The 26,097-nt window shown below is 40.7% G+C and overlaps 1 protein-coding gene across 1 annotated transcript in view; it reads right to left on the bottom strand.

The window, feature by feature from the left end:
• Window positions 1-1,195: 1,195 nt before the first annotated feature.
• Window positions 1,196-26,097, bottom strand: part of SLC30A7 (solute carrier family 30 member 7) — a gene marked incomplete at its 5' end in the record, with an annotated part of 64,544 nt that continues 39,642 nt past the window's right edge. The window contains 4 exons of the mRNA XM_019528344.1: window positions 1,196-4,132; window positions 8,296-8,445; window positions 9,653-9,743; window positions 25,457-25,592. Of these exons, the coding sequence (XP_019383889.1) occupies window positions 4,085-4,132; window positions 8,296-8,445; window positions 9,653-9,743; window positions 25,457-25,592 (425 nt within the window). The remainder of the gene's footprint in view (window positions 4,133-8,295; window positions 8,446-9,652; window positions 9,744-25,456; window positions 25,593-26,097) is intronic.

Below are 26,097 nucleotides of genomic sequence, written 5' to 3'. Positions count from 1 at the left end.
CCCCTCTACTATCTTGTTTGCATCCCCAGTACTCAAGTTAAGTACAGATGTTATTTCCTTCCTCCCTGCTTCTACCCAGCTCTTTAATTCTTAAAAAATATTAGAAAAACAAACCATCAAACATCTCCAAATATGGTTGCTCTTGTTCAGTAGCACTGAGTTTCCACTTATAGGAATTCCAATTTTAAGTCTTCATGCAAAAGGCAGCCTGCCTAAAATGTTTTACATTTTAAAAATATCACAAATATCTATGGATACCTTTTGCCAGCTCTCACGGCTAACTGGAAGACTGGCTGTAGTTTAGTAAAAGAGTGAATTACAAAAATAAATACTTGGTTCATTTATTTTGATGAACTTATTTTATACTAATTTAATACAGGATATTGCTGTGGGATTAAATACAAGATCTACTTAGGCTCCAATCATAAACAGAGGTTAACGTTACTCTCAGAGGTTTACAGGATCAGAATCCAAGATTACACACTTGTGAAGACAGAGGGTAGTCTCCTCCAGGGTGTGTACAGTGTCAAGCAATATTGAGGGCACTTTTTCCCCCACTAAGTTTCAGGAATAAGATTAATTAAAGTACCTGCTGTTACATTTTCACCAAGAGTTGAATGGGATTGCTAAATTTGACAACTACTAGGTTTGCTAATTACTGAAATGTAAAAAGATGCCACACCACAGTTTCTGTAGTTATCATGCCATTCATTTATGTGCAAGTCAAACTTTTATGAAAGTTGAAAGTTCTGTGAACTTGCCTAGAATTATTCCAGTTTTCAGTCATGAGAAATAGATACAGTAGTACTGGTCTGAAATGCACAAAATATACTTGGGAAAGAACCAACTAGATCAGAATCAAAAACATCACCACTCAGGTCATCTTTTTTACAGCTGCATCCATCTTTGGTCTTCTGACAGTTTTTCCAATTGGAATCTCCCACTGGTGTCCTAGAATAGGAATCTTTCATGTTATCATTAAGCAAGAGAGATAGTAGGAAGTTGGTCTTGATGTTCAAGGTTCTGGAGTTTTAAATTACCCACATGACTTTTAGCCTCCAAGAACTGTAGCATTCCTAACCCCAAGCTGTATCAGTTCCTTAGTAGGTGAAACCCCCCCCAGTTAACTGCTATCATGCCATTGGACTAAATGTAACCAAGGTAGGTTTACACAAACAAGAAATACCATATCACCCATGTTTTTTGACCAATTTATTGGTGCTTCTTTTAAAATAAGTCTATTCAGCAAAAATAGTGTAATTCAAAATAACAGTATCATCATACTGCTGACTGCGAGCAACTGGCTTCAATACATTATCCTTAACCTTAAATTACGATTTTCAACAACAAATATGGAATTCATCTGTCTTGCTATAAAACCTCAAATTATCCCCAATATGATTAAGATTGTATGATCTTGATTAAGAACCATATACACATTTCTGGTTAGGAAATAACCTAGCCCTGTGTTTGTGTTTCTAAGAGTTTTAAATTAAAGATCTGGCGAGGCAATACAAAAAAAAAGTTGCCAAAAAAGTTTAAAAGCACTTTTCAGTAAAGCTCTCTGTTCAGAAAACTGATTATATTCTCAGTCAAGAGCTGTCTTTTGGCAAGACAGATTAGCCACACTGTTTGAAGTGTTCAAGAAAAAAAAAACAAGCAACATCCAGACAGTTGCTCACTTACAGAAAGATGTAGAGCACATCACAACACCTGAAAAACCATGTAACTAAAACAAAGTTAAAACATTCACAAGTGGCCAAAGCCTAACCATTTGGTCCGTGCTACACTCCTGTTTAAAGATCAGGATTAAGAGTTCTTGCTTATTAGGCTTTAAACAAAGTCGAGGCTCTGAGTTCTATATTCAAAAAGATTCACATACCTACAAGCCCATTGGCTTAAATGGGATTTCAGGGATTTCAACAGGAGGATATGTGCCTAAATATCTTTTGGATCTTGCCCCACATCTCTACAAAGACTAATTTGCACCAAACGTCAGCTCAAGATTCACTGCTTATGCAATTTAGATGATGGAAGTTGGCTCTTGCTTTTAAAATGATGGTTTACAATGACAGAACATCATGTTCAGCATTGCTGAAATAATCTGAACAAAAGGGAAGGAATAGAGAAAACAGTCCACAAAAATCAGAAATAAAAGACACCAACAATCCATTTATGTGCAAGAAACTACAAAAATTATAGGCTGCAGCTTATTAGGGATTTGAATCACAGCATCTTACTTGGTATGGATTTGAATCACAGCTTTATATGAAATACAAATTCAGTATTTACATTTTCATCATATTTCTGGTTTACTCATATCAAAGAACAGATTATTAATTTATCAACCAACAATGACTTAATGTGAAAATATGGGCTAGGACTGGAGTAGAATAAAACAGACTTGAACTTCCTTATCATCTCTGATGTGGAAGCTGCATACTTTAGTAATATATCTACAATTCATACCAGTCCCTAGCAGCTACGATTTTTCCAAAAAGTGTCCTTGCCTTAGTTGACTCTACAAGGCATGGTATGTAGAATACCCATTTCTTTTTCAAAAACAAAGTTCCATATGAAAAACAGCATATTTGTTTCTAGTTAATAAAACTGAGCCTCCCTTGTTCAGAATGATGAACAACTTCAAACCTAGAAGCCAAAGACACATATTCAGTTTCTGAATTCAAACAATAGAAAGAGAAAATATAGGAAGTGCTACAATTTAGTAGAAGCACTAAATCTATAGTAACAGGTGAAGTAGGATTGTCTTAGAAACCTATTTTGGATTCAAAATGGAAAGTAATATTGACACTAGAAAAATATGGTCCAACTGGGTGTTTCTGGCAAAGCTGTTCAAGACTGAAACAGTTATTATTTATGGAACACACAAAGCATTACAGAGAGAAATGCTGAAAACACAATCAAAACCTGGCAAGCTAGAATGTAACCTGAAACAGCACATATGCTAGTCTTCCTTTCTCACTTCTGGTCCAATTGCTCAGGAAAGCTCCCCATCCCAGTTTTCACTGTTGTCAGGGGCAATGATTTCCTCTACAATCCCTTTCATAGTCTTCAAAAGTCCATCATAATCTATTATAATCTAAGAGATTAAGTTTCACGACCAAACTTATTCAGAAAAAAAGTCACTATTTCAAAGATACAGACCAAGACAGCACTTTCATCACCACCACTTCCCTACAAGTGCCTCTCCCCTTTATATGATGACAGGTGAATGTGGACATAGCATCAGATCATCCCTAATTACTGCAACAAGATTGAAAGGCTGTTCCACTTAATGTGTTAAATCAAGGTCTAACCAATTAATCTGGTTAAAAAAACCCTTTGCACAAGAGATATTTATCAAAATATCCAGTTTGTTTTGAAAGCAAGTTTCCCACAATGATACTGTCAAATGTTAAGCAAAATTAACTCCTGCTCATTTGGTAAGATGGAACAATAAATGGGGTTTAACACCTACAATTATGGAAGTACACAAAAAAAATCACATATCACAAGCAAAACTCAGACTGTGTACAAATTACAGGCATAAAAATAATAAAAACCCTTGATACTCTGCATCTATGCTGGCAAATACTTTTGCTGATATAAAAGGCACTTTGAAAACCCAATATGGTTTGGTTCATTAAGTTTGCAAAGTACAAACAATTTTACAAACATACCATTATACTGAAGAATGTCAACCATTGTGACATTATGTACAAAACATTTCCAATTCTTGGTAACACTGCTTTTATGGGAAGGAATGGTGGTTTCAGCAGCAGCTTTGAAGATCTGACCCAGGGCTCGCAGTACCACATTCTTATTGAAACAAATGTAATAAGTAAAAACAAAAAAAACCCCAAAAAATAAAAAGTTTGGGGGCCACAAAACACAAGACCCAAAGTCCATAACACATTCTTTTGATATTTACTCCTCAGAGATGAATCCCATAAAAGTAGCCCAGAGATGGCAGTTCATTCGATCTTACTGAACTGTGGGAGAGAAGGCTCTTCCTCAAAAAGTAGAGTTTATACTGTTACAGTACCAGAAAACTTTGGTCCAAAGAACACATTTATGATGTTCTCTACATGACAGCAAAGTCAATCTGTACATAAAGCTGTCTCACTCCAGCCTGTAAACAACAGAAAAACAGAGAAAATTAGTGAACTGGGCAAGCATGTCCCACTCAACTGTACCCTAGCTACTTTCTAAAATTTTATCTGGGAGAACTACCTAATGCATCTGCTAAATACTTACATACTTTTCTTGCAATGCTTCCACCATTCTTAACCAAGCATCCATCAGAAGTGGAACTACATGAGCCCAAGAGTCAAAGATTTGTAGGGATGCTACAAGGTTAAAAATGTGCATCTGAAAGCATAAATCCTTCACATACAGTCTAACAATTCACAAGTACTACAAGTCTAATACATGCAAGCTTTTAAATAACATCAGCCTAATATCTCAAGTCCTCTTTGTATACTGCCCTCTTTAATTAAGCCTTTCGTAACTGCTGTGCCATGAATGAAACTACTCCCAGATAATTTCTATTGTCCTCATTCCCATAATAAACCTCCAGCACTAATCTCAGCATCTCAAAACAAAAGTAAACCCTTGAAACCATGCCAGCTCAAGTGCAGTAAAGCATAACAATATGACATGCAGGTTTGAAATATGAAACTGCCCTACAGCATAAAAGCAGGAATTTCAAAAAAGACCAGTATTGTAATGGTGTGTATGAGAAAGGCCAAAACACCTTTTGGGCATATAGATTATGAACCACTTCTTTTAAAAGCCCTAACGAGTTTAAATGTAAGGAATTCCCTTAACTCTAACACCATTCTATAGAAATAACTATGAGTGAAATCATTAAAAAACTATTAGCTTCAAAATCAAAGTCAGTTACATAGATAATGATGATCCCCGCACACTCCTGGTATTTGACTGCTTCTCAAGAATTTAAGAACAGAAATTATAGCAATAATCCCTTCACTTTCCTGTCATCAAAATATATTAATGTTATTTGCTAACACTTGTCAAATGTGCATGCATTTTCTCCAAGAAATCAAGGTATCTTGTGGAAAAGACAAGCCAAAAAGTTGGGCATTTTGTACTGCAAGTGCAGAGTCCAGTGGTCATTTCCCAGAGAAATAAATTCTATAATGTAGGTCCAATTCCTGTGAAATTCATATCTCAAGCATCCCTCTATTAGGGAATGCTGTTGTTTCAACAACACAGTCATTATGAGACAACATGGGTTTAGAATGAGAAGAGACCTCAGAGCAAATTCCCCAGAGAAGCTTTAATGACCCAGAGAAAGACCTTGAACAGGAGGACTCTTTATATGGGAAAAGTCAAGGGATCAAAGCCTCAAGGTGATGTATTCACAATGACTCACACTGCTAAACAAAAGGACTGCTGCATTTGCTACCAATTGTTAGAAGTTACAACATTACAACTTAGATGTCACAAATAAATGAAACATGCCCAGACCTGTATCTAACAGGATGGGCCACAATCTTCTAATCACATGAAAGACAGGATTTTTCTAACCCCGTGGTTCTTCAAACTTCCTTCAGCGTTAATTGAACCCATCTTGATTCAGTTCTAAGAGCTAAATTCCCATAAAATTAAAAAACACTATAAACTCAAGGGGATGTGAGTACATGTATCTTTCCATCTGAACTTTTCAGATGATCCCATTAAAACTGAAGACTGACTCTGGGAAATAAGGACACATGGACCACATAAAGAGTTCAATTAATGATGCTGGATCTGCAGTCTTACAGTCAAAATTTTCTGCGATGGTGAGATACAGGTATGTGAAAGAAGTCATCCTCCCGAGAAGCCAAACGCAGGATGTGCCTTAGACTGACAGTAGCAAAAGGGGTATCCATCTAGAAATAATATCTCTACGTATATGTTTGGTTCAGAGGTGAAATGACAGGACACTGAAGTTACAGAACAGACAGTTAAGTATCTTGGATTTTACTCATCAAGCAACAAAGAAATGTCTTCTTCTGGAGAGAACTTTTCAGCTCAATTAGAGAAGCCAAAAATCTTTGTGCATTGGGAAAGGAACCCTTTTATCTGACAGATTAACAATTTGTGTTAGTTCAATAGTGCAGATGATTCATTCTTTTCAGGAATGAGCACTATGTTGCATCTTGTGATACTTGGGAATCAGCTCCCGGCTGGGGTTAAGATGTTTTGAACCGTCAGCTTAGATAAAACAAGGTGATGTGGCAGAGTTAATGCAACAGATAATAGCAGTTATTTTTACTGGAGATCACTCTGCTATCATTTGATACTGTACTTTACATCCCACCTACAGAAAAATTCATAATCAATGATGCCTTCCCATGGCAGTAGAGGTGCACTGATGCATCAGTCTGATATCAGATCAGCACTGATATAAAGAAAATTGACTATATCGTAAATTGGCCTGATGTGTCCAATAATGTGGTCGATAAACTGCAGCGCAGAACACAGGCAGTGAGAAGCACAGCACGGCAGCATGGAGAGTTGTGTGCAGCTGGTAAATCTGTTGTGGTGAAAGGGGAGGGAGAAAGCAAGGGGCATGGGGGGGCAGATTAATGCCCCCCATGGTGAAGGCGGGAGTGGGGTTGGGGTAGGCACTGCCCGGCTGGGGCAGGTACGGGACAGAGCCACGGCTTGTCCAGGGGGTGCAGGGCAGCTCCTGTCACTGCATGCTGCTTGTCCGGTGGCTCCTGCCGCTTCTCCAGGAGGGTCCAGGGGGGTGGGGGCAGGTTGTGCTCCTGGATCTGCATGGAGCGGGGTGGGCTGCAGCTGCAGGCTGGGGCCAGGGGCCGTGCTGAGCCCAGGGCAGGTGGCGGTGGGAGGTGGGGGAGGACTACAGCAAAATCTGGGGTGACTGCAGCCCCCCTTCCAGTGTTGCCACTGCCCACCCCAAGTGCAGCACTGCAGCCTGCCCGGCCCGCCCAGCACAGATCCGGGGGGCACACCCCCTCCCCCAGATGAGCAGTGGGAGCAGCAGCGGGAGCCACTCCCCACTCCCTGTGGCTCCTTTCCCACACCCACCCTACCCATACACCACCTACATCAGCCCCACCCCCTCCCTCACCGTGATGCCCCCACATACCTCTTCCCTACTCCCTCCCCTTTTATCACAACAGACTTACCAGCTGTACACAGCTGGATCAGAAATCAGATCAGTCAGTATCAGCTGATATGCCTCCTTAAAAATCAGCTATTGGTATTGGCCCCTAAATCTCTATCAGTGCCTACCTAGTAAACAGTCAACTGAATCCCATTAGTATTTTTTCCTTTAAGGTGCCAGTGGGCATATCTATACAGTATGCAGTAAAGTGTCACTGCCAATATGTGCGGAACAATTATGACACAGTAGACTAATTTACTGCACTGCCAGATAGTCCCATCAGATACAAGTAGTATCCAGCAGCACAGTAAATTATGCACTTAAACACATGTGTTGACAGTGATGTCAGGATTGGTTTACTCTGGCTCAGATTGACCCAGAGTATATTCAGTCACATTCATTGCACTGTGTAGATGCGCCCAGTAAATGACAGAAAAGTTGCTTTGGTTTAACAGACAATTTCCTAAAAAGCATGTTTGTGGGCAGCATTGATTTCAGTAGCCCAGTCTCATCTGGAAATGCTTTTACTAAACCATGCTATTAAGATGCTGAAGTTACTTCTTAACTGTAGATAAAGGGAAATATAGTGATCTCATATCACCATGTGGCAACTGCTGGTAAAGGGTGATTTAATGGTTACCACTGCATGGATGTTGCTAAAGGAACCATATATAATGCAAAGAATGTAGCTTCTCGAAGGTGAGAAGGAAGAATCCCCAAAAGAAGCATCACAGTAAAGGCAGAAGTAAGTTCAGCCTCTGAGGTCAGAAGCCTCATTTATTTTCTTGGTCTCTTGTATGTCAATATGGGGCTTCAAGTTGGCTTTGTTATACACCTCAAAAATTACAGCTTTGGATGTCATATCTCCAATAAGAGATTCCCAAAATTGAATGATAAATAGGCCATTTTTCCATATCAAACAGGACTTTTCCCCTTCCTTTCTGTTTCTGGTAGCTGGTGCTAATAATCAGAAGCTAAACTCTTATCTGCACTTGGACAAGTAATGAAGACAGAACAGCAAAAAATTATTGTTCTGTGTTTTATACCATCTGTCAAAGGGACATCCACATTTTCTCTACCACACTATCATGGTTTTCAGACATCTAACTGCTATTTAGTTTTCACCTTTCTGTTAACAAGTAAAGCAGACATACCTGAGTAAAAATATTGTGAGTCTGGCTTAAAATCCACTTTGCATCAGCATCAGGAGCTACAAATAATTTCAAAGTCCCTATGTAAACATCAGTACAAAGAGTCCAGAAGTGTGGATCATGTAGACTGTAAACTCCTTGCAACTGCTGGACCTAAAATACAGGAATGCAAGCTTCAAAATGAATTTAGAAACAATGCACATTAACAAATACAAGATGCTTTTACAGAAATGTTTACAGAAATGCAGGGACATCCCTTTCAACCTTCACTGGTCCATTAAAGGATTTAGTGATGTTCTTTATTACACATATCCTTTGTTGAAACTTGGCATCATCCACTCATTTGTAAAAACAGTATCACTTGAGACACAGAAAAAGGCACTTGTAGTTATTGCACTGAGTAAAAGGCATTGCGTATCCACTTATTTTCAGCTTAGTCAAGAAGTTTTGTAAAACACCAGAGCTAGTTGGAAATACTGTAGCAACATGTGGTCTTTTTGTTTAAAAAAAAAAATCTCAATTCATTAAAATTTCCTGCAGGGATGCACACATGCCTTGTCTGCCTCTTAATAAAGATGGAATTTTTTTCTCCCACATTTTGGATGAGTGCTAATTACTGGGCTACGGGCTATTCTGAGATAAGAGTCTCCCTCTCTGAACTTCCAAACACACTTAAAACATAGCAGATTCTGAGTATAAATTGTTTCCATCCAACTTTTGTATAAACGTTGAGTGTGACAATGCAATCTCCTGAACTACTGTGGAAAAATCAGTAACTTTTATTTCTTTATGCATCCTCCTAAGATTGCACAGGAGACACCGACCATATGTAGCACATTTGGTACTGTTTGGGCAAAGAGAAATACATTAAGATCTCAAATCCCAAATATGATTCGTTTACATTTACTTCCAATACAAATAATATTCTTCACTTTTACAAAGACTAAAATAGCTACTGAGTGAGAGAGTATTCTCTTGACAGAGAAAAAAAAATCACCAATAATTCAACATCTCCAGCTCTGAACTGAACAACATGCAAGTTCTATATGTAATGCTTGGCTTGGTTTTCCATTATACAGGTCTATATTATGCAGGTTTGCTTTACTACTTGAGAAGGGCTTAGAAATAGTTTGTTCCAAGCCAAAAATGTGTACCCTCAGAAAAAAATTTCTCACACACACGCACAATTACTACCTGGGAGTACAGAATATTTAGAATTTGGGATTTAAGACCATTTTTGGGTATAAATTTAGGATAGATTTTAAGGAAGCAAAGACAGGTTTAGACAACACATTTAAAAAACTTCTCAAAAATACAAATATTTGCTGCTTATTCATTGTCCCAAAATGTCAGAGCTCACCCTCTGATAGCACTGAGGCAGAGCATTTTCCAGAGGAGGAGGAGTGCGTTGCATCAAGATTCCAATGGACTCTCTTAAAAGCGGGACAACACTAAAAAGGAAGAAAACTGATCAACATCACACTGTCAAAGGATGCAAAAGGCAACAGCAATATTACCACTTTCTCCCCTAACTAAAACCTGTCCAAGTGAGGAGACAGCCACAAGCTTCTGAAAAAGCTACAGAAGTCAAAGAACTGATGCAACTACAGTACCAGAGTTCTATAAAAAAAAATGTATCGATTACTCAGTCTACAAACATTTTCTTGCAAGAATAAGAGTTTAACTTGTGGGTTTTGGGATGGAATCTAAAAAGATGTTCTAAAATTTATACAGAAGAAAACAGTGGGTAAATCATAGAGTAAAAGTGTAGTTTAGAACAAAGATCCATTTTAAAAGTTATTTCAATGAGCCATAAAAAATGCAGGAATATTGAAAACATTCTTGCTTTCGTTTCTGGCTTGAGACATATTTTTCTTATAAACCAAGATAATAAGGGGAAGATCATAAAACAAAATTATTATGGGCCAGTTTAGCCATAATGAAGTTATTTGTCAAAAAACAGCCAGCTTAGCATATTTAACTAAGTTTGGGGGGGAGGAGGGGGGCCGGCGGCTCATCCAAGCTCAAGCAGTGAACATTTGGAAGTAATTTGAGGTTCCCTCCTAGCTGTCTAGTTTAATCAGCAAAGAAGAGAATGCTTTGCGTCATCCATGATAGAAGGGTTTTAGACGCTGAACAGATTTTACAATAGGGAGATGCAAGTTCAGTCCTCAGGAGCAAGTGCTGCAAGTTCACATGCTCTTTAACAAACAGAGCATGCTGCTGAATAAACCACAAATAGGGACCCTACACAGCACCTTAAGAATACTATAAATTTGGTTCAGTAAAGCATCATGAAACTTCAGAAAATGAAAAGTATTCCAAGTTATATACTACATAAAGTGAGATGTACATACATTTCCAACAAGCCAGCATTTTAAAAATCACCTGATATGACCTCTGACAGCAGGAATGATGAGGTCAGAAACCATAAACCAGATTCTGATGTTAAATACCATAACATTATATATATTCCAGTTTTGTCTGATCTTGACCAAATAGCAGGGAAGTAACAGAATGAAACTAATCAAAAGAAAATGTAGAATGAATTTGGGGGGGTGGGGGAATCTAGAGTGAAGTCAGTTTTTCAAAGGACATTGAGAAAGCCACATGAAGCACTAGGGAATGCACTGTGGAGAACAATTATGGATTGGCACAGGCAGTGGACAATGACCTCATGGATCATTTCCATCTCTGATTTCTGTTAGTGTAAGGTAAATTGAAGTATCTTACAGGCTTATAGAAGTACAGAAAGCTTTTTCTTGTGAATGTACTTCCATATTACTCATGTCACAAACTGCTGCTAAATACCATATACTAACTGGATATCAATCTACAAGTTAAAACATAGGAAAAGACGACAAGAAGAGGTCTCCTGGGCCATCCAATCAACTACCCTTCATTCACAGGCAACCTGTTATCCAGAGTCCTATATACTGTCCACTTTAACTCCTTACCCCACCCCAAACACCAAATGCATTACAAGACCAAAAATACGCTACGGCATGCTGCAAATAAAAAACAGAGCAGGTATGGGAATTATCAATGTCTTGTTACTGCAAAGGCAAAGACAAGTTTATGTGTTCAGGTGATCCCAGGAAAAAAAATGTTTCCTTACACTACAGGGGAAGGCAAAACCTCCTTGCCAGTCTCACCCAGAGGAAAAATTCCTACCTGACCATAAATCTAGCAAATGGGAGCAGAAGAACAAGACCCTCTAAACTAAGTGAATGAGAAGTTTCTAAGTAGCAGGACTGGCAGCACCTCCCAAACAAATCCCTCCACCCTTAATTGTGTCAATGATCCAGTAGTTCAAAGGAAAGCAAACCATCTCCAAATGAAAACTGGAAAGAAGATCAATCCCTGACACACACCACTAGTAACTGCTCTGCAATCTAACAACATACCTTTCAATACAAACCATTTCCCCCGCTTAGGCAACTGCTTATCTACCTTACAATTAAAGCATTGATCCCTACCTCCTCCAGTTCAGGAAATACATTCTTACAAGGCACAGCTTTGCTTAAATCTAGACAGATTAGATCCACTGCATTGCCCTTATGTAAAGGGTTATCCTATCATAAAAGATATTAGATTGGCATGACGTGATCTTCCTTAAATAAAAACTTTGTGGCATTTTCTGCCATTTTATGTTTATTTTCATACCACTGATTGTTCTTTCCTTCAACATCTGCTCTAAGACCTTCCATAAATAATGTAGTCAGACTAACAGGCCTGTCATTGCCTAGAAGATGACTTCTCCCACCCCTTTTTAAATAGATATTACAGTGGCTATGCTTCCTACTCTACAGCTGCACAGTTGGGATCAGGGGAATTTTATGCCCTAAATCATACGTCCTGCCATACATGTATACACATTTGCCTGCTGCTTTTTCAGTCAGACTTTTTCATTAGATTAGGAACATGCAAAGAATCCAACTGCAAGTAGGTCAGGAAATCCAGTTACTGTGCTGTCTGAACCCGAAATGCAGCTAAAACTTTAAATATGTTCTGTAACCAAGATGATGCTTTGCTCCATGGGTCATTTAGCTCGGTCACTCAGGTTACGAACTTAGCCCAGAAAACATTCAAATGGGAATCACATTGCAATGGACAGAGAAAAACTACACTGTGAAGGCATCAGCAGACCCAAGTTGTGTCCATACTGCCCAGGCTCTTTGTGAAAGGCATCTTAGCAGAAAAAGGAACAGCCTCTCTTTCATGAAAGATCAAGCTTTGATTTTTTTCCAAAACTGCCAGTAAAAGCTACAAGAATCCAAAGTGGTCTGTCATACTGTACCCCCCTCCAGATTTTCCACTGCTTTACACAACATACTAAAAATTTAACCTTTCAGAATAGAATACTTTTGTCACTTTAATAACAAAAGGAACTAATTCTGCAAACAAATGCAGCTCAAATCACTAGAAGATATTGAAAATGCACTGACAACATACTTATGTGACTATAAATATTCCTGGAACCAAACTCATCAGGAAAGAAAATAGTTAATACTAATAGGATAAAAAAGATGGAGAGTTTGGCCAACCACTGTTAATATTTTGATTGCTTTCCACATTTTTTTGATTAGTCATGATAGCACAAACTCTTGGGCTTTGTCTTATGAGACAGCTCGCGTCCTGGCACTTCCTTTTGCTATTATTAACTCTTATTTGCAATAGGCTGAGAAGGAAAGCAAACAGTATAAAAATATTATGAAAAACATCCTGGAGGGGCTGCCTTTTCTTGCTTAAGCAGACTTTAACTTTTGCAACTAACAGGGTGCATCTACATGAGATGTTGTGGAGCTGCCAAATTAGCTCTACCGAAAACATCTCGTGTCTACATGTGCAGTGCTATTAGGCAGGAATAAACTAACTAACTCCGCAACAGGATAGTACTTGTAAATGGAAGCATTATCTTGCTCCACAGTTTTTTACTCCACAGCAGCGCAGATGTAGATGCTGCCCTGGCTGACTAGGACACAAGGGTGCTTCAATGTGGGGGCTGTCTGCTGGCTAACTCCGCACTGGAGCACCTATGCTGCAGCCAACCCCCACCATAACATGTTGAGCTAGGTCAGAGCAACCCCAGGCTGGCAGGCTAACCCCCAGGCCTCATGCCAGCCAGCACTGATCTGACATGGCTCACCACACTGCAGTCCTGGGCACATATTCAAATGGCGTGTCCAGGAGCAATAAACTTCAGCGCAATAAGCACCAGAGTTTATTGCTTTGTATTAATAACATGTATAGACACACTTACAAAAAAGGTACTACCACATTTACTCATATGCTACAGGCACCTTTCCTCCACAAAATTAGCCCTCCCAAATTGGGGCTGTGTGTTTTAAATGAAGACAGTGATTTCCATGCCAGAATGGAAGCATGAGGCTGCTGTAATGGCTGCCAGGGGCTAGCTGTGATGAGCATGCAGGAGAAGTGGATGCCACTCACCACTCACTCTTTCCTTGCAGCTAAAACCTTAACCCTGTCATGGAAGCTGTTGAATTGTTCACAGAATTTGGTAGCAGCCATGACAGGGTTAAAGCTTTAGCTACAAGGAGAGCATGAACAATACTTGATTGAAGACTCTGTCTCTCAGCCATGACTCCAGAAGAACTTTCTTCTCCATTCTATCTTCCTAAAACAAGGTGTGTTATTTGGGGATGTATGGCACGCGCCAGAAGATACACTATTTACAGTGACCCTGATGTCTGGAAATACGGAGGGCTCAACCTACCATGTCTAATTACTAGACAGAGGCACTAACCACAGCAAGAGACAAGGTCCAAATCTGCTGCCTGCAAAACCAACATCAGGCCCACATGAGTAGCTAGCTCAGCTACAACATGCAGTCATAAAGCACACTATGCTTTCACATACCCAGTTATACAGAGGAAGTCAAAGGTGTTAAAAGAGAAAACAAATAAAACCCATACGAGACTGTATTTATGAGATCAAAGCCAGAGCTTTTAGCTAAGACTTAAAGTTTTATCAACAACTCAAATAAGCCAACAATTCTACAGATTCAATTGCGAGCTACAATTCTATCATCGCATAAGATACTGATGTAGTCATTTCCAGTTTCATGAAATGCCACAGTTCAGTTTACATTCAATGTTTGTGTATTGCTCGTGCCAATGCAGCTGTGTCATTGTTGGAAAAAAGCAGGATTTTTCAGGGTAGCAACTTGGACCGCAAGAGTAAAGTAACACATGGGCGAAAATTCTGTATACTCACTGGAGTTATACCACAGACAGGAAGTTAAATTCAAAGGTGTCAGCAATTTAATAGTAAAAATGTTTGTGATAGATTCTGCATCTCAGCAACCTAAACAATTCTTGCTGAGATGCAGAGACCAGCTGCACCCCTCTTCATAAATTTTGGACTTCAACTCTAAATTCAGATTTCAAAATGATTTCTGCCCAGTGGCTACCTTTCTATTTGAAAAGCGAACTTGCAACTGTACAGACATGTTTCTCTATAATTCTTTATTTTTAACATTTTAAACAAAGGGCTGATTAATGGAGTAACACAAATGTTACTTATAAAACCAAGGGTTACAATTAAGCAAGTTACATTGAAAACAGCAAAAGCTTGCATTTGTTCCCTTTAACGTACAGTGCTCTTACTATCAGTCATACTGAATACCTTTTGCGGGTCAGGTTTAGTCTTTGTAGTGAAAAACTGGGTGGTTTCAAAGGCTGGATAAAGTCCCAACTTCCCCATTTTGAAGCTGTGTCAGAGTTGACCCTAAGTACTAACAGGAGCAAACCATCTGATCACAGATACTTGCTCCTACTCATAACTGAAACATGCACACTTACCCCAAATATTGCAAAACCCAGGTTACTTTCTATGCAATCAGAATAATTCACCTTGTAGCTACTGTTTTTCCTGGCCGACCACTGAGGGCTGACTTCAGACTACTGAAGCTTTTTCATCTCCATTTGGGGAAAAATGCATTCTTAAATTAGCAAGAGATAAAATCCTAGTGAAGACTAAACACAGATTCTAATGAGTCATAAAACCATTGTCTAACTGCTATCTCTGCAAACTTCTCTGTACTCCACAGGTAATAATGATTCTTTTCCCTTGGAACACTGTGTTCTTCCATAAAACTGAGCTGTCAATTGCACTTCTCTTGCTTTGAAGCTACTTCTGATAACTTATCTTTGCTTCTGGTTTTCAGCCCCCCTCCAACTTTTTAAATGACTGTTTTCCTTTACACACAGCATTAAACAAAAGCCATTGTTTTCTCTGGTATTTAGCTTAGGGTGAAACTGCTTCTTTCCCAAACTTGAGCACAGGCCCGAAAGAATATCTAACACCTCTCCCAACTATACAGTTGAGCCAAAAATGATAATCCCAGAAAATAAACCATGTTTCTTGTATATTTCCTGGACCACCATGGCTGCAACAATACTCCAACCCTACTACTCCATTACTTTGTTTTTGTTAAATAAGTCAAAGCCTTCCATATTTCCTAGTGAGGATACAGCCTTTGGAGAAAGGATTAACTTTTCAGTGCATGTACCCAGCACAACAGGGTCCCGATTCTCATTTGATGCCTCCAGGTACTATTGCAATAAAATATCATCTAAGTGGTCAGCCACAGCATTTAGCAAAGCAATGAATGCAATTTTAAAATAGCAGTTGAGAACAAAGGGTATTGCAAACATGCTGACTATGGACACATTTACTTCTGATTCTTCTCTTTTTCAATGCTAATGAAGGCAAGATTTGTAAGCACAATTTAGGGCCATCTGCTTAAAATTACATACCAAAAATATCTTATAAATATGGAGTTTGGTAATTTTTTACTTGAATTTTAACAGCAGGTGAAGTATTTATTAGGTTCTGATATCACAACAATTAAATTATGCTTGTAGAAGCCATAGTAAAATGTTCAAGCCCAGAGATAGATCTCAAAAAAGTGCCTGCAATATATTTCAGAACAAGTTATTTCAGTGTAAATATATTCTGTTTTGTTGAATGAAAGGGAAACTTCCAAGAGATAACAGAAAAATCAAATTGTGACTTTCCTTTAAAATCAGGGGTGTCAAACATCCTCAGGCTAGATCTGGCCCCTTGATTTTAGACCAAACCTGGGCACCACAGGCGGTTTGTAGACCCAGTCTGGTGTGTGGGTTGAACCTCAGATGCTGCACACAGCACAGGGAGTCAATCTGAGGCATATGCTGGCCCAGAGTATTGTCTCCAGGGCTGATCTGGATGAGGCCACACCAGAGCCAACATGTGCAGCTGGTGCAGCCCGGTGTGTTGTGTGCAGTGTGTACCAGCCCTGCTCTGGGGCTCACTGCACGTGGCACAAGGTGTCAACATGGCATATATGCTGCATGTGGCACACTGCTGGACTACCCCTGTGTGCTGGCTCCAGTGTGTGGTCCTGATCCAACCTGCAAACAAGCTCAGCGACTAAATTATGGTTGTAGAAGACATAGTAGAATTTTCAAGGCAAGAAAAAGGTGTAAAAAAAAAAAATGCATGAAATATATTGAAGAGCAAATTATTTCAGTATAAACATGTTCTATTTAGTTAGATGAAAGGAAAACTTCCAAGAGACAACAGAAAAATTAAATCTTGGTTTTACTTTAAAATCAGGGGTGTCAAACTTGTGTAATTATTTACAAGACACAGCTCAAATAATCAAGTTTTAAACAGGATGAGCAGCAAAGTTTTGGTGCCTATATTTCCTTTCCTGCATTGCAAGGAATGTACCCTTTTAACTGTTAGTGCCATCTGATTAACAAACCCCTCTCCTATTTAATACGCAAACTAAACATATCCCAGTGTGGAGTACCATGAACTAGATTTCACCAAGAGATCCAGCCCTCAGGTCTCCTCTGTTCTGCAGGAGGATCAGGGAGCAGCAATTTCACCCAGGGGGAGCCCACCTGACAAGCTGGTGAGTTCAGAGAACACGTCACATTAGCAGCATAGCAGAAGGTGGAGGGATGACAGTAAATTCCCAGGGTGCTTTCCCCACCCCATACTAGATAGCTTGCCCTGTGAATGTGAAGCAGGGCACATAGCTCAACATTTCCACTGAGCAAATTACTGTTGCTTGATGAAAATAAAGTTGGCCAAGGATCTAACTATGCGTTAGCAATCTTGATAAATAATCCTAATGGAGATATGACTCCAGTTTTCACTGAGAGACAACTGAGTTTACCTAGCTGCATCATGGCAGAAGTATGTTGCTATAAGGATTTTACAGAGGTAACTAATACACTCTTTGGGCAATAAAGACTAAATTAAAAGAATTCTAAACTATGTCTTCACTGAAGAGTTAGTTATCCAGTCAGGTCTGATTTAACACCTCTCTTGCGTTAAGCTAACTTAACTCAAGTAAGAGTGGGCAGCAGTGTTCCCTAAGCTGTGCAGCATGCGTAGCCATGCAGGCACACCTGGCAGTGCTGCAAGAACACAGCTGCACATGCCACACAGCTTAGAGGGAACACTGGTGGACAGACAACCCCACTCCAGCTGCAGAGTGGTTGTTAGCAGCAAAAAATGACTGGGTTTGCAGCTGGCAGGTTTTGAGCTCTTGCCTATAACCTCTAGGAGCTCAGCCAATGCAAATTAAAAGCACAACTCACTTGAACAGAGGTGTGGACAGGAATCCAGTTAAGGGCAAAACCTGAGTAATAACAGTGTGTAGGGAAGACAGGTCCTTAGTTTCATTCTTATTGTGGGACATTAATGGAAGAGGAACAGAGGATCATTTAAAACACTAAAAAAAAGTGAGAGCTGTATGCATTACTAACAGAACTGCATAGGCAGACAAGATCCTTTGGGTACATATGATATTTTTTTTTAGACCAACTAAATAGTTGGAAAAATTGTTCTTTGTAAGCTTTCAAGCACAAACAACCCTTCTAGAGAAAGACTTTCCCTATACTGGAAGAAGGGTTTTTGCATGTGGAAGCAAGGAACGCAACCTGCCTGACCTGCCTTCAATGTGGCGCATCTGCAGCTCCCACACTCGTACTGCACTGGGGGAAGCCCCAAGCTGGAGCCATGCAGGTCCCAGGACTCCACCGGGAGTGGACGGAGCCCTGCCCCCTGCTTTCCTGATGAATCTTGGGACCCGTGGAGCAGAAGGTGGGGAACACAGCTGGCTCACACATGGGGTTTCCCATGGTGCAGCATGAGCGCGGGAACTGCAGGCGTGCCACACAGAGCCCCCCACAATAGAGTTGGCTGGGCAGGCTGCAGTCCTAGCCCCCAAGTGCAACGCTGGCCAGAGCTGCATGCTGCTGAGCACCAGCACTTGCACAGGGCACAAGCACCCAAAGCACCCTTGCCTGCTGTTGTCAGCAGCGGGGGCTGCACACCATGTAGAGGAGTGTGTTGATGGTCCCCACACACTCCCCCACCTTCCCTCACACCCACACTCTGCCCAGCTGTGCTCTGCACTCCTGCCACCCCCCTGGGCTCAGGCTTTGTGCTGCTGCCAGCACCAGCTCCACACTCCCTGCAGCTCCCCCATCCCACCCCTGCCACTTTCCTACCTGCTGCCTGGAGTGAATGGGACACCAGGGAAGCCAAGCACGTCCCCCTGGGGTGGCTGCAGGAGCAGCGGCAGCAGCCTTGCCTGGAAGCTGCTGCTGGCTGGGCCAGGCCCTTCCACCCATGTAGGTGGGAGTGAGGCGCAATCGGGTACATTGAGGGGTATGTGTATACATAGAAGGGCTGGGTGGGGTACAGTTCTTTGGCGGGTGCCCGTGGGCTGGATGAAAATACCTGGAGGGCTGGATTCAGCCTGCAGGCCGGATTTTGCCCACCCCTGATTTAGTTGGGCATCTACCCAAAGAACCTTGTGTGCCTAGTCCTTAGACCAACACAGCTACACCCAACACCTGTATGTGCTAAGACTACTGTGCAGTCTTTGGAGGAAGACAGCTACACCAAGAAATATGGCTTTAAGATAAATTAAAATAACAAAGAAGATTACGAAGCAGTCAGGGAATGGATAAAACTTCTAAAGCAATCTCCAAGGACAGGGGTGGGTAAAATGCAGCCTGCGGGCCAGATGCGGCCTGCTAGGCCGTTCTATTCGGCCTGCAGGGCCCCTAAAAAAATCTAGAAAATTAATAGTTATCTGCCCCTGGCTGCTTGTTATGCGGCCCTCGATGGCTTGCCAAAACTCAGTAAGCGGCCCTCCACCCAAAATAATTGCCTAGGAGCTTCGTTTTAACTGTATGTATGTATTTTATTCGTATGCTACTAAGATACAGATAGAAAAAATAAACACATTTGCTAGAACGGAGAAAAATATTAAATACGACCATCATTCGTTATGTGGTAACATTTCTTTATCAAAATGTCTGAATCTCTGTTTTTTCATATCTGACTTTTCACTTTTGCTCTTAAATAGATCCCTGCTAAGAAGCAAACTTAAAGCATTTTTAAAATAAATTCCATTACTCAAAAACCCACAATATTTCTAATATACATCTCAGAGTGTTACTACTACAGCTCTTTCAACTTCTCACCTCAACCAAGCAGCCCGAGTTCCTGCTTAAAGGAAGGAAATAGAAAGCACTGCTTTCACAGTGAAAGGGCACCAGATAGGCAAATTATACGCATTAGTGATTCACACCTTTTTTCTGATACATCTAGATTGTGCAACATGTTCTCCTCTGCAAACATTTTGATTTGTGCTCGCTCTCATAAAGCAGCTAAAACAGTGCTTTTTTTAGCATGGAAATAAATATTAAAAACTGTAGCAGCTGCCTCAGACTCAGTCAGTACACTTTAAAGTGGTCTACTGTACACATATATATTTGGTTTGACTATATGCTTATATGTATATAATTTATTACATTAAGATTTAATACCTGTTATAGGAAAAGTGTTTTGGTTTTTTTAATACACACCTAATCTGTGTGTCCATGGAGAATGCTGATATTGAATTGTTTAATAATTAACTGATATAAACTTCAATACTCATTTCCTGTGACAAAGTAATCTTTCATGAGATTTTGTTGAAATTAAATTTCAAGCACATTTTCTATCAGCTAATGAAGAAACCTGGTAGTTCATAGGGACAATTTAGAATTTATCAGGCTTTGTCGGCATACCAGCATACAAGTGCTTATTCCAATAAAGCAGGGGATGAGAACAATAATGGGTAACTTACACAAACACCTGTATATACAGAATTCATCTGTGATTTCAAGTATAAGGCATTTCTCATTTCCCTTTTTTGAATATCCATCTTGAGTAAATACTTTAACCACATTAAAATTGGTGTCACAGCATATTACTACTACCCCCCTCCCCAGCGCCCGGTGCACGTTCCAGCTGCTCCCCCCCCGGGGCTGATATGCCCTGGGCCCTGCATACCCTACCCCCTAGGAATGGCTCTGGCTGTCACCTCTGAAAGACAAATTAGGTCTCTAAAGTGAATCAAAAGTGACAGAGACTAAATCATAAAGACTAAAGTAGTCTCATATACCTTTCTGCTCTAACAAACATTTGCATGGTACTCACACTGGAAGAACAGAGAGAAGTTCTGAACATATCAGACTGACCTAAATTCCAAGTTTTGTTTTGTCCGTAACATCCAATGACAATATTACCATATTTACTCAAATAGAAGATGACCTTGATTATAAGATGACCCCCCCATAATTAGATTCTATATATGGAAGATAAATAAAATTGATTTAATTTTCCAGGTATAAAGCTAATTATTGGAAGTTTGTCTTGAATTTGTCAACCTTCCACTGTTACAGCATGGAAAAGAAATCTGGGGGGGTCAAGTAACTACTTTGCCCTCAGGTCCCACCCCCAACTTCTTCCCCCTTCAGCCCTTCCCACCCCCCGTAGCTGTAGGAATTTGCATATAGTAGTACCTATAGACTTAGTTCACCCAGAATTGATGCATTTCATCTTTTCTGAAACCACTGCAAGTTTTAGCACAGGAACTCCATAAACACACAGTAGCACTTCAGCACCTACTTAGAGAAAGTACTAACTTCTTTTTCTTTGCAAAAACAGATTTCCGCACGCGCACACACACACGTATGTATATGTGTGTGCATACACATACACACACGCACACACACACACACACCCCCCTACACCCCTCTATACCTCTACAGACATCTATACCTCTTCAGTCTTGTGACCAATATGGTTCACTCAACAGTCCAAATCATACTTTTATAGTTGCACCGTTCTCATTCCTATTACAATAATAGCACCATGAACACACACTTAGCCCAAAGCCAAAAGACTTACCATGTAGTTCATTGGGCTGGTCCCCACCAGTCAGCAGCATTTCAAGCCATAATGACCCTCTAGCTCAGCACTGCTCAGTATGTGTGTGTACTCCAGTACCCACCACAAAGGCTCCATATGTGCTAATTAGCACCCCCCCAAATGTATATGTTGATGAGTCATAAGGCAACCTGGTCAGGTTTCACCTCATGGCAGGTGGGGTGACACTAACATGTAACAGGTTAAGAGAGGGGTCGACAGGGATTCTGGGTAAAGTACTAGGGGCCACATTTGCTAATGTTTGCCAGAAATTTAAGGCTAGTTAAGAAACAGGAATTGTTGGAAAAGGGATAGAAAGGTGCATCTCAGCTGTGGGAGTAAAGAGGAAGTAAAAATAAATGCAGTGTAGTGGCTCACTGTGACTTCAGCAGCTCACTGTGACTTCAACACCGTAACAGAGTCTGCACTGAGGGGGACTGTGTTCAATGGGGAGCACTATCATATGCCTTATTCTTATAGATTGCCCTAACCTTTCCTTGTGGTAGGTTCCTATATGGACCATGTACTGTATAGTCATGCTGGGTGTGGGCTACATTTAATCAACTTGATAGTTGGTTTCCATTACTGAGGACATGCAACTTTTAACAGCAGTTCAAAGACAGGCAATGCATTTAATGTGGTTTCTTTGTATGTGAATACAAAATGAGGGTCTTTTCCCTTCATGTTGATGAGAGGGAACCTCATCTTGTATTCAAATAAATATAGTAAAAGTTAAGGTAGTATTATCCCCTGTTCTACTTCACATAGTATGTCTAATACTATCATTTCCAGTACAAATATAGGAACAGAGCTCAGGTCATAGCAGATAATTAAAACACGGAAAATGATTTTAACAATTTTATGTATTTGTTTTTTGATAGTAAGGCTGGAAGTCTTAGGAAGATGAGCAATGGGATACAGTGCTGATGTACAGCTCACTGTTCAACTCCCAACCAGTTCTCTAGCAGGTAAAAGCACCATAGGATGATTTTTCCATAGTCTACCTGAAACAAGATTAAGTATAGCTTTCCCCCAAATGGGGAAAAGACTCCAAATGACTGCATAAGCTGGCCATCTCAAACTGAGAAACCTAGTTTTGAATGGGCATATCTAAACTAATCTCACCCATACAAAAGTAGCCTTTTAGATCAGAGAAGAGGTACATTAGGGATGAAGAAGTTTGCACCTTAGATGTTGTCTCCATTTTTCAGCTCTAAATGCTCTAAATCTACCATTTCAGGTCCACATTATCACAAACTAGTCCTCAAGTCCCCAGTGCCTCAAAACCCAGGAAAACTCTCCTATCTAAATGTAACAGGCTAGGGAGGATGCAACCTTCTTCCAGCCTCTATGGAAGATGCCATTTGTTTGGCCCTTTCTCCTACCTCCACTCAGAAAGCATTTTCACATATGTGCAGGAATCTCTGTAGAACTGGACCCTAAAAGAAACGTAAAATTCTAGTCTACAGTAAACAGCACTCCATGAACCTAACTTAGCAGCAGTTTTTTTTTCCTATTATTGTTCTTAGATTTACTTTTATTTATATGGTTTTTCATTTATACAACTGCTTAAAATATGTTTTAGAGTTTAAAAAGGGTAAAATATTAAGTATGTTACTACACTTATACCTTGCATTGCATATAAATATATGAAGTTAAAAATTATTTATAATAGGAATGCACCAATAAAGATTTTCTTGGCTGATACCGATGGCTGATTACTAGTCAGCCATGTCAGCCGATACCAATCCAACAGCTGATTTATTGGAATACAGATGGGCAGTGTAGAAAGCAGCCTCCTGCTGGTAAGTCGGGGGTGGGGGGAATGGAAAGGGTGGGGAAAGAGGGAAGGGGCTTGCGGGGGCCAGATCGAGGCCCCCATGGAGAGGGAGGGAGTGGGGCATGGGCAGGGGCACGGGCAGTAAATGCAACCCCAGGAGTGGGACAGATCCACAGGCAGCTCATCCGGGGAGTGTGGGGGTGGGGAGCAGGGGCAGCTCCCCACCGCTGCGCACATCCCTGGAGGAGGCATAAGGGGCATGTACCCGCCTGGATTTGTGCACAGGACAAGAGCAGGCTGCCCACTATGGGCTTGGGGCCAGGAGCTGTCCCAGCCTCTTCCTAGCCCGGGCTGGGGCTGTGCTCAGGGTGAGTGGGGACATGTGGCAGCAGTGCTGGGAGGGGTAGCTATGGGGAATTTTGGGGTGGCTATAACCCACCCCATTGACACCCCTCCCAGTGCTGCTGCCCGCTCCATCCCTACCTGTCCCAAGTGCAGCCCCAGCCCAGCCCCTGTGCTGGGAAAAGGCTGGTGTCACCCCTAGCCCTGAGCCCACAGCAGGCTGCCTGCCCTTGCCCAGTGCACAAATCCAGATGGGCACATGGCCATCATGCCTCCCCCAGTGGGGGTGGGTGCAGTGGCAGGGGGGAACCCCCCCCACCCCGGCACTCCCTACACAAGCCACCAGTGGCTCTGTCCTGCTCCCAGGAGGCTGCTCTTTGTGTTGCCTGGCTGCATTCCTGGCTGCGTGCATGCTGCGGCTGTGCACATGCATGTGGCATTTATCGGTGACATTATCAGCTACTCCAGCCAAAAAAAACCAATTGCTAATAATGTTAATTTTACTTCTATTGGTGCTGATCCGATATGTGACCGATATATCGGTGCACCCCTAATTTATAAAAATTAACTAATTGAACTTGATTTTACTTAGATATTCCTGAATATTCAGTGCTGAAACCATACTTGTTTGACAAGATAAGCATATAGTGTCACATCACAGGCTACCTCTAAATGCTGCCACATTCCTATATATTGTAAAACATAATGCAGTCACAAACAAATGTTCACCTTACTATTTTTTTAACAGGAAAATGATATGTTTAGTTTTAGTGTACATCAGAGGTTGTGATACTCTGCCCCCTACCAAATGGTTACTGGAAAAGTGCTTCTGAACTCTGGCATCTCAGAACAAATAAGGTAAAATGAATAAACAGATTATGAAAACAGAAGATTCAATTTGCAATGATCTTGGTAAAATGTAATCATGGGAGAAATATATGTCAGTTAATGCTTTATTAAGTATCCCTCGCTCTTATATTTTAAAATAATCCAGAAATTCTCAAGACAAATACAAAAGTTCAAGCAAAATCCTCTGAAGAGCACAGCAGCCTTAATTAGGATAGGACTAACTTACATCTAGTGCCAGATTGCTCATCTCCACTCCACTGATGCCATTCTGCTCTATTTAGTAGTACAGAACATCAGTTTACATAAGCAGAAACACACTGTACACAAGGCAAAAATAGGTCTACAAGATGAAAAACTGAGAGGTGTCTGTAGCACTAATCCAACAATGCTAAAATATGCAGATTGCTGACAAAGAAAACACAAGGGACATCTTTACACATTCTCTGGGGTGGGGGTGGTGCTTCAATTAGATCAGCTCTTTGGGGCCACTCTAATTAAAGTGCCCACAGCTTCTAGTGCATTCAGCGCCCCACACTTCAAAATGGTGGCAGGGATGCTTTAACTAAATTTAATTCAATGAGCTTTAGTTAAAGCACCCCCCCAGCCATTTTGAATTGTGGGGATGCTGAATACACATGACAACAAGGCTGCTGGAGCAGCTAATTAGACACACAGCAGGTGTCAGGCATGTGTATAGGTGCCCAAGATGACTAGAGCAATAAAATATTACAGATAGGAGCATGTAGTAGAAAGAAGAGACAGGAAAAGGTAACTGTTTATTTTTAGACAAAGATAACATTGCCAGGAATTACCATTATTTTTTGAGATACTTGCAATTAAAACTAACATAACTAGTATTGAAAAATGCCACTGAATGTTTTACTGGGATCATTCACTTACCTGATACCTATAAGCAGAGCTATAAGCATCGAACAGATAGGATCTGCTATCATTAGACCATAATTCTGCATCAATAGCGCAGATATAATTACACCAACACTTCCAAGCGTGTCTGCAATTATGTGTAAAAGTACACCTAAAAGGACAGAAATTAAAAATCAATGCATTTAAAACTTGAAGCTCTTTGAATTGACACATTTTGAAAAGAATTATTTTTACGTAATAGATTACAAAAAGTTCATATAACAGATTTAATGTAGTACATCATAGGATTTGGAAGTATAACTTTTAAAAAAAAGAGTATTTAGACATTTATAGACTATTTTTTGCAAAAGACTTCCTGTGAAATACTGAATATTCTTGTTTATTGCCATCAGCTAATTGCCAGAGTAGTTTTAATCAGGGGTGCACCAATAGAGATTTTTTGGACCGATACCTATGGCCGATGTTTAATGAGCCATATGTGCTGATACCAATCTGATTGCCGATATGCAGCCGGGCAGGTTGAAGAGCAGCATCTGGTTAGTAAGTCTGTTGGGGGGCAAGGGCAAAGGGGAGGGAAAGGGCATAGCAGGGGGCAGATAGAGACCCCCAGCACTGAGGGAGGGAGTGAGGCAGGTGCTGCATAGCTGGGGGGGGGG

This window comes from Gavialis gangeticus, unplaced genomic scaffold, assembly GCF_001723915.1.
Source record: "Gavialis gangeticus isolate Ggan-Ray unplaced genomic scaffold, GavGan_comp1, whole genome shotgun sequence".
NCBI classification, from domain to species: Eukaryota; Metazoa; Chordata; order Crocodylia; family Gavialidae; genus Gavialis; species Gavialis gangeticus.
This window is presented reverse-complemented; position numbering and strand designations above follow the sequence as displayed.